This window comes from Lytechinus variegatus, chromosome 3, assembly GCF_018143015.1.
Source record: "Lytechinus variegatus isolate NC3 chromosome 3, Lvar_3.0, whole genome shotgun sequence".
Lineage (NCBI taxonomy): Eukaryota > Metazoa > Echinodermata > Echinoidea > Temnopleuroida > Toxopneustidae > Lytechinus > Lytechinus variegatus.
The window spans coordinates 38,738,295-38,752,718 of NC_054742.1; the positions used below are offsets into that span (position 1 = coordinate 38,738,295).

At 35.8% G+C, this 14,424-nt stretch overlaps 1 protein-coding gene across 1 annotated transcript; it reads right to left on the reverse strand.

Annotated features, from left to right (window-relative positions):
* Window positions 1–5,301: 5,301 nt before the first annotated feature.
* On the reverse strand, window positions 5,302–11,011 carry LOC121410971 (guanidinoacetate N-methyltransferase A-like). The gene is made up of 4 exons (XM_041603384.1): window positions 10,641–11,011; window positions 8,418–8,627; window positions 7,016–7,194; window positions 5,302–6,483 (listed from the first exon to the last, which is right to left on the reverse strand). Exons 1-4 carry the CDS (start codon window positions 10,825–10,827, stop codon window positions 6,343–6,345), a joined length of 717 nt encoding a protein of 238 aa, XP_041459318.1. The 5' UTR covers window positions 10,828–11,011; the 3' UTR covers window positions 5,302–6,342.
* Window positions 11,012–14,424: the final 3,413 nt, after the last annotated feature.

Consider the following 14,424-nt stretch of genomic DNA (forward strand, 5'->3'; position numbering starts at 1 on the left):
ACAGTGTTGAATTATTGTTGTTATAAATTGAGGGCAGTATTGCATGAATTTATTTTACAGGCGTTAAAGAAAATTGCAATGTTTCAACTTACCCCATGTTCCAACTAACCCCGGTCTCCCCTATAATTTCACAATTTAATCAGTTTAAAATAAGACTACACAGTAATCAGGTAATACACTTTCCACTATTTCGAAAAACAATATGATTATTCAGGCAAAGGAAACATAGAACACGTCAATAGCAGAATTGTCAAACGAAGAGAAAGTGAGAATACTTTGGGACTTTTTAAAGCATCTCATTTATTTTTCACCTGACTTGATGAATGGATTTCCAGTCGTTAACTTACATGTGACTAGGGATTACGAAGAGAATCATTATGATAAATTAAGAATGTTTGTGATTATTTCTTAATTAGGGAGGAAAACGTCAAAATTATTAAAGACAATGAAAAATAGATTATTTTCATCCGTCTATCCGCTTGAAATTTGTATTGTATTACATTGTATTTTAATTATTTAATCACGGTTGCTTTCAGCTAGAAGCTACTTTTCAGCAAGGCCGTAAACAAAATCATAATAACAAATAATAACAACATAAAATAAGCTTTAAAAAATAAGAACGAAAAACATTATATATCAAAGCATCAATAAAATACAATTCGCAAAAGTAAAATTGGAGTAAACAAAAATGAAAAATAAATAGACGAAATGATATACAAAGTTACGTCAAAATTAAACATGAAAGAAGAGAAAAAATGGGGTATATAATGCAATATCAACAAGGGTGATTGGGGTGTAGGATTGAATTAAGAAAGTGAAAAGTAGTAATGAGACGTGCAAGGAGTTCTTTCTGATCGGGTAGTTGCGGGTAGGTTATTGAATAATTTAGAAGCTGAATAAAGGGGACTGTTTTTAGATAATTAGAATGAGGGGTAGTTAGATTTATTTTGTTTCTTAGAAGATATTCTCGTGATTTAAGTGTGATTTGGGTACAAAGGACAGATAGAGCTAGATTACTGACCAATTTTAAAATGGTAAAAATTGACTGATTGTTCCATCTCTTGTTGATTTGATCAACCTTTAAAATGGCATTATTATATTCGCTGTACTAAATCGACTGTTTACTTCTAAGACAGATTTCAGTGCCCTGTTTTGTAGAACTTGGAGACGTTTTAGTTGGCTTTTATTGCAATTTCTCCAGATTGTACAACAATAGTCAAATATCGGTTGGATTAAAGCCTTATGCAGCATAAGAGCTGTGTTTCGGGGGTATATAACATCGAATGCGTTTTAAAGAATTAATGTCTGGTTAAACTTTTTTTCCCGAACACTGTCAATTTTTTTTTTTTTTGGGGGGGGTCCAGGTTAGGAAGCTGTCTATTATTACGCCAACATTGGCTTACCCTTTGCATTTCATAATTTTGCATTTGTATTTTTATATCATCGAATAGACGGAGCTTTGCTTTAGATCCTAATAACATAAATTAAAACTTATTGGTGTTGATTAATAGTCCATTATTAGAAAACCATCTAGAAATTAACTTTAAATCTCTGTTAATAGTCATACATTTCTGGGCTCTTTATATGCAAAGTAAATGCATGTATCATCTGCATATAAAGAGAGGGAGCATTGTTCTACAGATCTGACCAAATCATTTAGAGTGATTATAAAGATGAGGGCGCCTAGGATACTCCCTGAGGTACCCCCACTTTCAACAGTACGAAAGCCTGACATATCACCATTGACAACCGTTGATTGCTGCCTACCAAAATAATTGCGAAACCATTTTACTGCATCCTGATCAAATCCAAAGTAAGATAATTTATTTAACCAAAATTCAGACGATATTAAATCAAATGCCGTCTCCAGGTCTATAGTGACCATACCAATAACGTAACCTTGATCATTTTCTTAGCAAAATCATTAGTAATAGGCAGTGGTTGAGTGGCCTGGACGAAAACCACGCTGGATCAAGCAAACTATTGTTTGGCAGGTAGTTATACACAATCTTTTCTAAGACTTCAGACAAAACCAGGAGTACCGAGATTGGTCTATTGTTTGACGGATTAGTATTGTCACCACTTAATTTTTAAGATTTGCTTTACACGAGCCCTTTTCCATGCATCAGGAATCCTCCCTATGGACAGTGTGTCATTGGCGTAATTACATGTGCTAGAATTCGATCCAGGCCAGTGGCCTTGTAATTACTTGCAATTTCACTGATGTGTTTTTTAACATCTCGACTTGAGATCAGCTTAAACTGAAAGTGGTTGATCCATAGTGTCGTCAAAGGTAAACCTTTCTTTGCGTTTAGCTGCCAGATTAAGCGTGTGGCAATTCCCTTAAATCCCAAAACATCTTTACCATTAAAAGACAGCTTTTGGATTAACTTCTTGTGTTTTTTTAGGAATCTTACATCGTAAAGATTTCCACATAGCAGGACGATTCCCTTTGTTGTTCAAGATTATCTCTGAAATATATTGCTTTTTGCCTTTCGTATCATATCTGTAACAGTATTTCTAAGTTTTCTGTATAATATCCAGTCACTGTCAGATTTCGAAAATTTAGCACGGTTTTTTTATTTCATTCCTCCATCTTGATCAATACGTCAATATTCATCCTTTTTTTTGTCGCACTCTTTTTTTCCCTAAGAGGTGCGTGTTTATTCAAAACTGAACAAAATTTACTGGACAATAGGCAATACTAGCGTCTGTTTCAGAAAGAACAAATCACCGTATAGTGATCGCTCATGCCTAGTGGAATGACATCACAAAAAGTTATCCTGTTATGATTTGAGGAATATATTACATCAATAAGTGTTGCAGATGTCTGCATTATCCTCGTTGGCTTATCAACAAATTTTTTTTAAATTGTATTCTTCTACTAAGTTCAACAATCCTTTTGTTTGGCAAGTGGGGTGCTCTTTAGCAATGCCACAATTCAGAAAAAAATTGTAAATATCCTGATATAAGGCAATTGATGTGTATATTGTAGATGAATAATCTGGACTCTTAGTATTTATAGATTTTATATGTAATTGTCGTTATTACGTTCAGATATTATGTGAAGATGTATACTCTGTGTAAATAGGAATTTATTTGTTCATTAAAAATCCGGAATTAAAAGAGATAGTGCAATGTGCGTACCAGATAACAAGGGTTGGACCAATGTCTTTCAAGAAATAACTTGCTTTGTTTTTTTTAATGTCAAAATGAGTGGCAAGCGTTGAAAAAAAAATCGCTTTGAAATGTGAATTATTCTAGTCCATAATTTCATCTACAGTCCGATAGATGACGCACTCTTGAGTTCTATGAATGTTTGTTTTGATATATTTCTTCTTGTATACCGTGTAGATGTGGATTCCAATGCTTTGTATATACATATTCTCTGCAAAATGTCAATTTATCAGGTAAATTGTTTTGAATGCAAGAGAAAGTGCAATTATTGCTGTCTTTCACAGTCGTTTTATACCTGCTTGATACCACTAAAGATTGTTCATGTATTAATAAATCAAGAAGTCTATAGTTTTTGTTGTTTGTTAAAAGACATAATAAAGAAGGATTATATACCAAATTTGTTCAGATAATTGTGTTTGGTTTCGTTGATCATTAGCATGGATGAGTTATTAAATGTCAAGTTTACCCCCAGCAAGTTGATGAGATTTAATAGAGAAATATCAAACAAGTATTAAACTGGGATTTTCAACATACTCGTATTCAAACAAATCAAGAACGTTTCGCTTGGTTTAATAAAACATAAACGCAGTGCCATGTACTACAACATGGGATGCCATGCAAACATTATTTAACAATTTTCATAGTTTAAAATCTGAAATGACACAGCACGTAAAATTTTCATAACTGAACTCTTATTGTGTTTCATGGAAAGGCTTCTTTAAAAATCAACCAAAATTAAAGTATTTGAAAACAGCAATAGCATATCAGACCTATCGCACATATTTTGACAGATGCTCATTTTACAAATTCTAGTCTTGGAGGTGCCAAGCTATACCGACTAAGATGCACATTTTTACGAAGCACCAGAATTTCATTAGTCTCTACCTTTTTGAATATCGAAAATTGTAAAAACTATATATCCCTATTTGTTTTCTTTCTGTAGAATTATAAAATTAATATTTTTGCAATACCAGTTGTAGAGTGAAGCTTCCAGAGTCTAAAAACTGTGAGATATGTTAAATTCCACAATATTCATACCTCTTTTTACTTGCTGGCAAAAAAACCACAAACCTGAATAGACGGGTAATTTTTTGTATATTTTGCACAACACTTTAATCAGAAAATACACAACAAAACAATATGATATGAAAACCACAGACTTTACACCATCTAAATATGCTTTGAAATAGAAAAACTAGAAAATAAAATGATATATTCTAACTTTAGTTTCGCCAAAGAATCGATGTAAAATTTGCCCTAATTGGGAGTGTACATGCGATTATTAGTATTTTCTTTCATGATCCAAAGAGTTTAGAAAAACTTCATAGACCACAAGAATAAGCATTAAATACACCTTGATGTCAAATTCTCCATTGAATTCTAAAGTCCTGCATTTGCTATGGTCTTGTTTTTACACAAGGGTACTTGCTGGAGGGGTTATCATGACGCTAGGTCAAGTTGATCGAGTTACCCGTGATCCTTTATTCATGAAATGTGTGGTAAAAGAATCAATTTTCGTATGGTGACATGATCACGAGCCGTGACTGAAAATTGCCATCTAGGCCTGTATTCAGTTCATTTCATTCACTTCATGTGTAATGCCCAATAGATTTTATCCTATTCATATAACCATATGATGCTATTGAAGCCACGCCTATTTTGAAATTTCAACGTATAAAAGTCTACGGTATTTATGCTGCGGAAGAAAGATGCACTCTAAAAAATGAAGTGCTAATTCAGCTCTTAAAGAGCGTGTATAGTGACTGCACTTCTGAGTGCTGATTTGTCTAGTTCAAATTTGAACGAGACAAATCAGCACTCCGAAGTGCAGTCACTATACACGCCCTTTAAGAGCTAAATTAGCACTTCATTTTTAGAGTGTAAATAGGCATAAAATATACTATATTCATGATATTGGCGAAAACTTGGAGTTTATTTCAAATATTTGTACATTATTGGGGATAACTTTGCCTTAAGTAAACGAAATGCGGGGCATATTTAGATAAACCAATCTCTCACTTGATCATGACGATACGGAATATTCATTTCTCGGCGTTGCTGATATAGATTCATGTTAATTATGGTCAACCCCCCCCCCTCCTTACATTCACTTTTTATGAAAAATTTAACATTTTGGCGCACAGTACACCTTTAATGGCATTTTGTGACAGTTGTAAAAATTACATTTTCCATTCAAGTTGGGGGAGGGGAAGAGCCAACTATCCCAACCCCGTGGGCGGCCGATCGCGCGAGGTACGATCATAAACTGTGCGTAAGCAAATGCTGTCTACATACATATCCATTGTATTGCGTTCGATAAGCAAGGACATGTATATATTTATTATGAATATTACGAATAGATTTCATATTGGAGGCCTATACATATCTGATTTATCTCTCTCGCATTCTATTCCAACTCTGCAAAAACTCCGGTGTTGATTTAACACCACCCCGGAATCTATATATTTGCACACCGCAGAAGTGTTAACCAGTTTCTTTTTGGTCTAACACCAGATTGGTGTTTATACAACACCAATTAGTTTTAAAACAGCATCGGTTTGATTCCGAACTGGTGTTGTTTCAATACTAATTCTCTGGTGTGGACATATATAGATTCCGGGCTGGTGTTAAATCAACATGGGACTTTTTGCAGTCGGAAGCTTAGTGAAAAACAAGTGACCCGTGAATAGCTTTTGAATACACCAAACCAGATTATACTATCATGACCATGAAAGGCATATACTCTGCAAAGCTGAAGAAAATATGCTATCCCCACCCCTCCACCCTTCATTGTGAAGGTAAAAAATATATGAGCAAAATATCCACCTCATGGTCATGGCTTGAAAAGGAAACCCAAATTCCAATGAACTGAATATCATATTAGAAAAGCTGTCTTTTTCTTTACTTTACACATTGTGAAATTTCATCAAATATCACAATGATTAGATTAGCAATCTTCATACCAGAATCAACAGTACTTCGTTATTTGATTTTACTTAACGTTATCATCAGTTAGCTCTCAAAATATATCAAAATTTTCAACGAGAATCCATTTGCAACTTTCAACTATTTCGAATGAACGGATTTGTTATTTTTTTTAGAAAAAACACCAACAATTAGTAGAACACATAATTTGCCAAATCATTTCGGCAACCGTTAGATTAGCTATGCCTTTAAGATAGTAGGTGTAATCATGAAGTTATGGGCGTAGTAGCGGCATTCTTTAGGAGGCGTAATGGGTAGAAGAGAGGTCGATATATTCTCCTTCTTAAATCCAGCATCACATAGAGATGGGACCTGAGTTTCCTGTAGAAATGTCAAAACAAAACTTAAGTTTCACATCCTATGAAAGAATAATTGATAGTTACATGTAGCTGGTTATAATAATGGAAGTTCATTCATTTCTAGATTGTTAAATATCTTTATTTGAATGGCGTCGCTCTTATCTAAAATTCGAAATATTTTCTTTACTACGCTAATATGAGTTTAACCATAATGGTCTTTAAGATTTTTTCAAGCTAATTTTCTTTTCAATCTAATCACTATTAATTAATCTATCTGTTGATTTCCAGCCACTTTCGAAGTCAGAAGGACCCTTATTTGCCCTTAAACTTTTATGTTGACGTCGTCAAAATGAAACCACGAAACCCAAAGTACATTCGAGACGATCAAACTTTTTTTTCGAATGGCATATCGGTTTTAAATTGATTTCGTTAGTGTGATTTAATGAGATTAAAATAAATGCAAACTACAGGTGCAAGCAGATGTCAATTTATTTGTTCTTATTCTAATTATTCATTCCTATAAATAAATTGACGTAAATTGTCAGTGTATATACCTGAAACATTTGTTGAATGTCTGTATACTTGGTCTTCATGAGTTCTCCCCACGAGGTGAGGTTACAGTATGTTAACACACCGCCTGGTTTCAATAGTCTGAACGCATGATTCTTGATGAATTCGAACTGATGCGTATGCCATGTTGCGTCAGATAGAGGATATGTGTCGTACAGAATACCTACAGGAATGTAAATATAAGCGAGTTTGTTCGAATGATTTTCATCTAACACATAATATAACAATATGTACGAATAGGTGGATGACTCTCTCTTTCAGTATATAGGCCTATTATCCCGGTTCGAAGGTTAATCAACCTTTTGTTAGTCTGCATGGTGCATTTTCGCATTCAATTTTGGTGAAAAGAGTGCACTTTATATTGCCCTTTTTACCACAATAATTACTACCTTAAGAAATCTGCTTTATTTTCTGCACAAAATACAGTTTCATCGGCAAAACATGAATTATTGATATTCACACCATAAACAACAGAAAATTTACATCTGTCCAAAAAACATGATTATCAAGAAAAAAATAAGAGACAATGGATGGCTATGTTCCCAAATCACTAATCCTCTTTTCTGCTTTACTGGTGTTCCAGAGTAAACGTATTCATTTGAAAATAAAGAAATAGACCTTTCACAGGCAAAAAATAAAGTCTTACTATGTATCCGTAACAGAGCTTGTCATCTTATTTGATTTGTATTTCTTTCTCTTTTTTTGCGGGAGAGGTCTCCTTTTTCTGCTAACAACAAAAAAGTTTTGGAAGCGTTTTACAAAAAAAAAAATTACACAAGTGCAACATCACTGATATTTCCATATCATATCTACTCGGTTTTGTTAACGTCACCGAGCTTTAATGCAATTCGTGAAGCGATGCACATTTTTTTTCAAAATTTTAAATTCAACCCCAGAACAAATTGCATTTTCTTCCTTTTCAGAATTGTGGATTAGACAAGGTTAAAAGTTTTAGCTATACCCCTGTCCCATAATATTTTGTTTTTATATTGCAGGCTCGGTCTGGCCATTCACACTGCCCTATCATGAAAATTGAAGAACAGTGAATTCGTCAATTGTGGACAAACGACAAGAATTTCATGAGAAGTCTCCACAGATGGAAAACGACTGTGGATTCATATCTTTAACCGCCCCCCCCCCCCTCTAGTCCAGGTCCCCTTACAATTGTTTTATTTTTTTGTACTTGTTGCTATTTGGTGTTATTCCGAATCTCTTGAAATTATTCTTATGACACTATCATGAATATATTTATATACCCCCTCCCATATATACTTGTCTACATCAATGCAATCACCAAACCAAACCAAACCATAAATGGCGTTGTACATCAAAGTGAAGTTCGTGTATATATTCCTACGGAAAAATTAAAATGTTGCATGCTCTCACCATCAAATTTGTTATCCGGTAGCGTAGGCACGACGTCTTCCCACATTCCTTTGAGTGGTGTGACGGTATGGGGTTGGGTTTTCCGCCATTCCTCTAAGCGATCGAACACACCGTCATTACATTCGATGATCACGTGCTCCGTAATGGGCGCCTCCTGAATCTTGGTTGCTGCAATGGCCAGGCCAAAACCGATTTCTAGGACACAACCGCCTGAAGATACACAAAGAAATGAGGAAAGGGGTTATAAAATCCAGTTCAATTATATAAAGTTCATTGCATATGAAATACAATTTTATAGAAATACTAGATGTAATATTTCTTATATTTTTATTTTCATTTATTATCCAACACTTCATTTCTCATCTATTTGTTAATAAATAGCAATTCAAAAGGCCGTTTTCGTGAATTCCGACCGTTTTCCGCGACCGTGGAAAATCACTGTCCCTGAAATAATATATCCTTTTGTATTCAAGAAATACATCTTCATGTAAATTGATTTTCATAATGCCATTCAATCATTAGGCCAAAAATTATATTTACTGTACTTGTTATGGTTTTTTTTTTTTTTTTTACTTTGTATTGATATTGTAAATTGACCCTTTCAGCCCTGCTGCTGGTCAACATGTGTGCATATACTGATAAATAAATAATAATAAACCAAGGTCAGGTAACGAACTATTGTACTACTTGCAGGGCAATAGAAGTAAATCACACAAAAAACACAGCTTAACATTTGTAAACACAACAATAACAAATATAAGGAGTGGGTTTCAAAAGGTACACCTTAAGTGCCCCTTTAATAATAGTCCTGGTGGGTGTTTCATAAAGCTGTTCGTAAGTTAAGAGCGATTTTAAGAATGACTGGTGATCCTTTCTTGTGGTAAATGGTATATACATTGGCGATGGTTAAGCGCGTAAGAAAGCTTCACCAGTCGTTCTTAAAGTCGCTCTTATTTTACGAACAGCTTTATGAAACGGCCCCCTTGTCATGAAATAAACAGGAGCCATGGAACAGTTTTAAAAGTTCCGTTATCCCCTGTTACCATGCAAAAAGTCACTATCAGATGGGATTTTTTTGTACACGTTTATTGAAAACAATTAGGACCTGAAGCCCCAATGCCCCGCCCCTCTCCGGTTACGCGGTCCCTGAATACCCCAAAGGAATAATTTATTTCTTCATCTTCTTCAAGTACATACCACCTGTGGTGTATTGTACTGTTTTTTTTTTTTGAAGTGGTGCATAAGTTTACGCTTGGGTAATCAGGAGGTATTCTTGCTTGATGAATAATCTTATTTGTGCAAAATGGCTGCAAATCCATGTGAAAGTTGCCATTTTTCGGCAGTCACTATCGTATCGAGTCAAAACTTTTAACGCGGTGTATGGGGTATTTCTGTTTTAATAGTTGCGAGCGAACAAACAAAAAAGACTATTATAAAATGAAAACTTAAGATTTTAAGATAATATCCTTATAACTATTTCATACTTAGTTTGTGGAAAATATTATTTATGAATTTGACTTCTATCCATCAACATTCAATGGGCCTTTCCATATACCAAGTGAAACAAAAGAAAGAATGCAGTGTTAAATTTTAGGAAGAATATTAGTGTTAGATTTTAGGAAGAATATTGAATTGATTATTGTGCTAACACAGCTTTTAAACTGTTGAGAATTATTGGGTGCCACATGTAGGCCTACATGTACATAACTCATTAGCTCAGACTCTTAAACAATCAAACATATTCATGCTTCGGGTGAAATATAATCACGCTAGATGATAGACGCAGTGTACTGTTAGACTGATCTACCAGAAAATGTGTAGTCTATCGGTTACAAAAATAAACACTGATAAGATTTAGTTCAGTCTATCAATATTTATTTAAGGGGCAAACAAATGAGCTTAACATTTTAGACTTGGTTATATCATACAAGTTAGGATTAAATTTTAAATCTTGATTGCTATACCAAACGTTAACTTGGTACTACTTCTAACATATCGTCAAGTTAGGCTAGCTGGGGTAGATCATTTGATCTAACGTTAGACCTAGGCTAGATCACTAGGCCCTAGCTAGATCTAGATAATTCTAAGTTAGTCGAGCATGCCTTAATTTTTGCTCAAATCTTAGTATCTAGTAGCAAGTGAACCTTTGATTTATGCAAATCTTAGATTGGGGGATAGAAAGACGTTAGTCTTTAACGTTCTATTTGATTGTTTTTCAGTTACCTTTAGACGAAGCAACTTTAGCTAGCTCGTGCATGTAGGGAGTTTCCCATCTTTCCATAACTGGCTTCCCCATTATTTCCAGGTGCGTGTCTGCTTGGTTGAAATTTGCCATCGCATCATTCCAGCTCGATTTACAGTCCTCACCAGAAGCAAAAATCTTGTCAGCCATGACTACCGAAGATGTCATAATTTCAGAGAAGTTCTCAAATAGAAAATGTTGTTTTTCTTCAGAAAACGATTTTTTAACGAATATTGAAGATTAAAAATTAAGAGAGCTCAATGAATGAGTTCCCAGGCCAGATCCAAAGCATGCATGAGATGGCTATGGAGAGAAGCAAAGCTAGGCGAGGCGCAGCGTTAAATACGTACTAAACATATAACTCTAGCTCTATATGGGCCGCAGTTTAAACGTGCGCGTGCGTACGTCGTCGATAGTATATTCCGAGTGCACGTGATCGTGAATGGATGATGCATGGATATGTGTAGAGTAGAATCACGTATCTTTGCCTGCATGCACCGTATACATCATGGCAATAAACCTGAACGAGACAAATCTCACTAGTATTATAATTAGGCGGCGCCGCGTCGTGGGAGACGTGGGGAGTCACTGCTATTCCATGCAGGCAATGTAATGCCTTTTCAAAATTGATAATGCACATTTCATCATGAGAATAATTACAATCAAAGTGATCTCTTTCCATTTTGTCTGTTCTGGCTACCTGTGAGGAAAAAAAAGGTATTTATGGTAGGCTATATTGTATGCGAATTTTTGGCAAATACCATGTCTATATACCTTGCAGGAACCCATGTTCCTTGATCTTGCTTGATTAAAAAAGTGAATGTATAAAAAACATCAGTTCACCTGCTAAGTTGTACATTAATAAAATTTCGTTACAAATGATTATTTGATTTTTTTTCATTGAAAAAAAAATGTGTTTCAAGCGTGACAATCGCACACTGTAAATGGTTCGAAGGGCTTGATTGGCCGCTAGAAAGTGCGGATGGTGACGACTATATAAGACAATCATCAGTATCTGTTTGAAATAATAATAATAAAAAAAAATAATGATGATAACAATACTAACATTGACAGCAACAATTATATGCCAAATTATAATAATAATAATAATGATAATGATAATAATGATAATAACAATAATGATAACAATGACAATAATAATACAAATAATGAAAGAAATTAAAGGGCTTAAATTTTTTTATAATATAGAATTATACTATTGCCCCTTTTCTTGCGCCGGTCTATTACTAGTACTAAGTAAGACATACCGTAAATATGAGCTGGATCCTGATTAACTTTTTTGGCAATTCGTATAGTTTTGAAAAGAGAAAACTGCATTGACAAAGGAAACAATGAAATTCACCATTAATATATTTTACTTGGATAAGTCATATTCAGTTCTGTTTTCCCTTTAGTTTGTATAGGTTATATTCCAATAATGCGTTATAACTGGTATACCGGTATGGCCATGCGGTCGACCCTCATTCCCAGCATACCATAATGAATAGATGGCATGTAGACATCTGCTGTCTCTGACATTACACGGGCAAAAAGGTCAAGTCCATTAAAGGACGCTCATTTCAAATCAGCTGCAGACTATTAAAGGACTCCCTGGCAGAGGAATCTGCGGGGGGGGGGGTGATGTAACATTATAGCATTTACCCCTAGCTTAGGATAACTCGGGTCCCATCCGGGGAGCGTTTCATGAAAGGACTTGTCAGACGTTTTATCCGACAAGTCCTATTTTATCCGACAGTTACTATAGTAACAGTGCTTCTCAACCAATCAGAATCCAGGAAAGTTGTCAGATCTGACAACCGCCCCCCAGAGCTTCGGGTAAAAGGTTTGCAATATTGGGTTTCTTCCCTGGGTATGGCGTAAGGACTTACTCATGAGGGTTTTTTTTTTTCTTTTTTTAACACGATGCCAAAGATTTCTCGGGTGATGAAGTGCCCACCATTATTTAAATAAAACGTAGCAAAAGTTGATGCGAATATTCAGACGTTGAATATCTTATTGTGCACTTCGAAATCATCGTTTTATCAAGGGCGTATATAGGCCTATAGGCTGGTTTGAGCGTGGGGAGCACTATAGCGTACCTACGGGGGGCGAGTCACAACCCAGCCCCCCTGACGAGAAGTTGAAGACCTTTCTTTTCTTTTCTTTTTTTTGCATGTCATTTTTTTTTCTGTCACGAAATCCTTTATGTGGTTGAAGACCTTTTTTTCGTTTTTTTGGATATTTTTTTCGGACGATCCCCCCCCCCGTGGAAATTCCTAGGTACGCCACTGGTGGGGAGGTAGAACTTACGTGGTAAAGGGGTGCCACTGATATAATATTCAAAGCAGTGGGGGTTCACATCTTGGGGAGGTGGAACTAAAGTTTGGAAAATCAGCTGTTGAAAGCAGAAGGGGTATACATTTTTTTTTTTGCTTGCCAGTGTCGGAACTCCTCTACCTCAGCGGGAGGGTGCACCTGCACCCAGTGCACCCCCAACATAAGCCATAGGCCCACGAATATGGGGCCTACTAATTAAGTCCAAATATATTAATTTTATACATTCCAAGAATAAAGGCGAACTGAATATTAATTTCTTCATATCAACCGTACGATTGGCTACAATACTAACCGATTTGGCCGTCAATAAACAATAAAGGCTTGCAAGCACCCAGGATTGTTCTTATTCAGTTCATTCATCTTCAAATAAAAATACGTTCGTTTCCGTTTTAGAAAATATTTAAAAAAACAAAATATGATTTGTTCCCAAATCGGATCGTGGACCAGTCGTAAGATAGAGGCCTCAAGATACGGGTTTTCACATGTTCATGAGTACAAAAAGTGCTTAAAGTGCAAATTAAGTTCGCGCTATAAAAATACGTTCATTTCCGTTTTAGAAAATATTTAAAAAAACAAATTATGATTTGTTCCCAAATCGGATCGTGGACCAGTCGTAAGATAGAGGCCTCAAGATACGGGTTTTCACATGTTCATGAGTACAAAAAGTGCTTAAAGTGCAAATTAAGTTCGCACTATAATATGCGCTCGCATCATTAAGAGTCCCGATTAAGTCCCCCAAATCTTGGTTGTAGAAGTAATGCTAAAAAAGTGCTTATATCCCCCCCCCCCCACACACACACACCACCCGATGTTTAACTCTTAATTCGAGAAGCCAACCAGGAATATGTCGTTGATTTTCACGCCCCCTCTCCTATTTGACACTGCTGGGTATACCCTTGCCCCATTTCCATCCACTCTGACTCTCTCTCATTTCCCCTCTCGCTCAGCTTTTACACTGTAGAAACTGCGGTGTTAAAACTGACACCAATTGGCAGTAGTGGACCGTGACCCAGAGGAGACAAAGCATTGGGGGACACTGCATTGTTTGTGAACAATGCCGTGCCCCCCCATGCTTTGTCTCCTCGGGGTTATGGTCCGCCACTGCCAATTGGTGTTAATAGAGGACCACACCCTGAGGTGTTAAACATAACACCAACGAATGTAAATGTAACAACAGAAGGTGTTGTAATAACACCTACAGGTGTTTAACTAACACCACCAATTTAACACCGGTGTAAAATAACTGGTGTGGTCCTCTATGTACACCGGTTAACACCACGGTTTTTGCTGTGTAGGTTCTTCTCTAAATTCTTTTCCATTTTCGATTCCCTTCCCATCTACTTTTCTCGATCCTCTCCCCCCCCCCCCCACACACACACACTTTCATTCCCAACCATCGCTTCGGTGATTTTAAATCATCTCAGAATA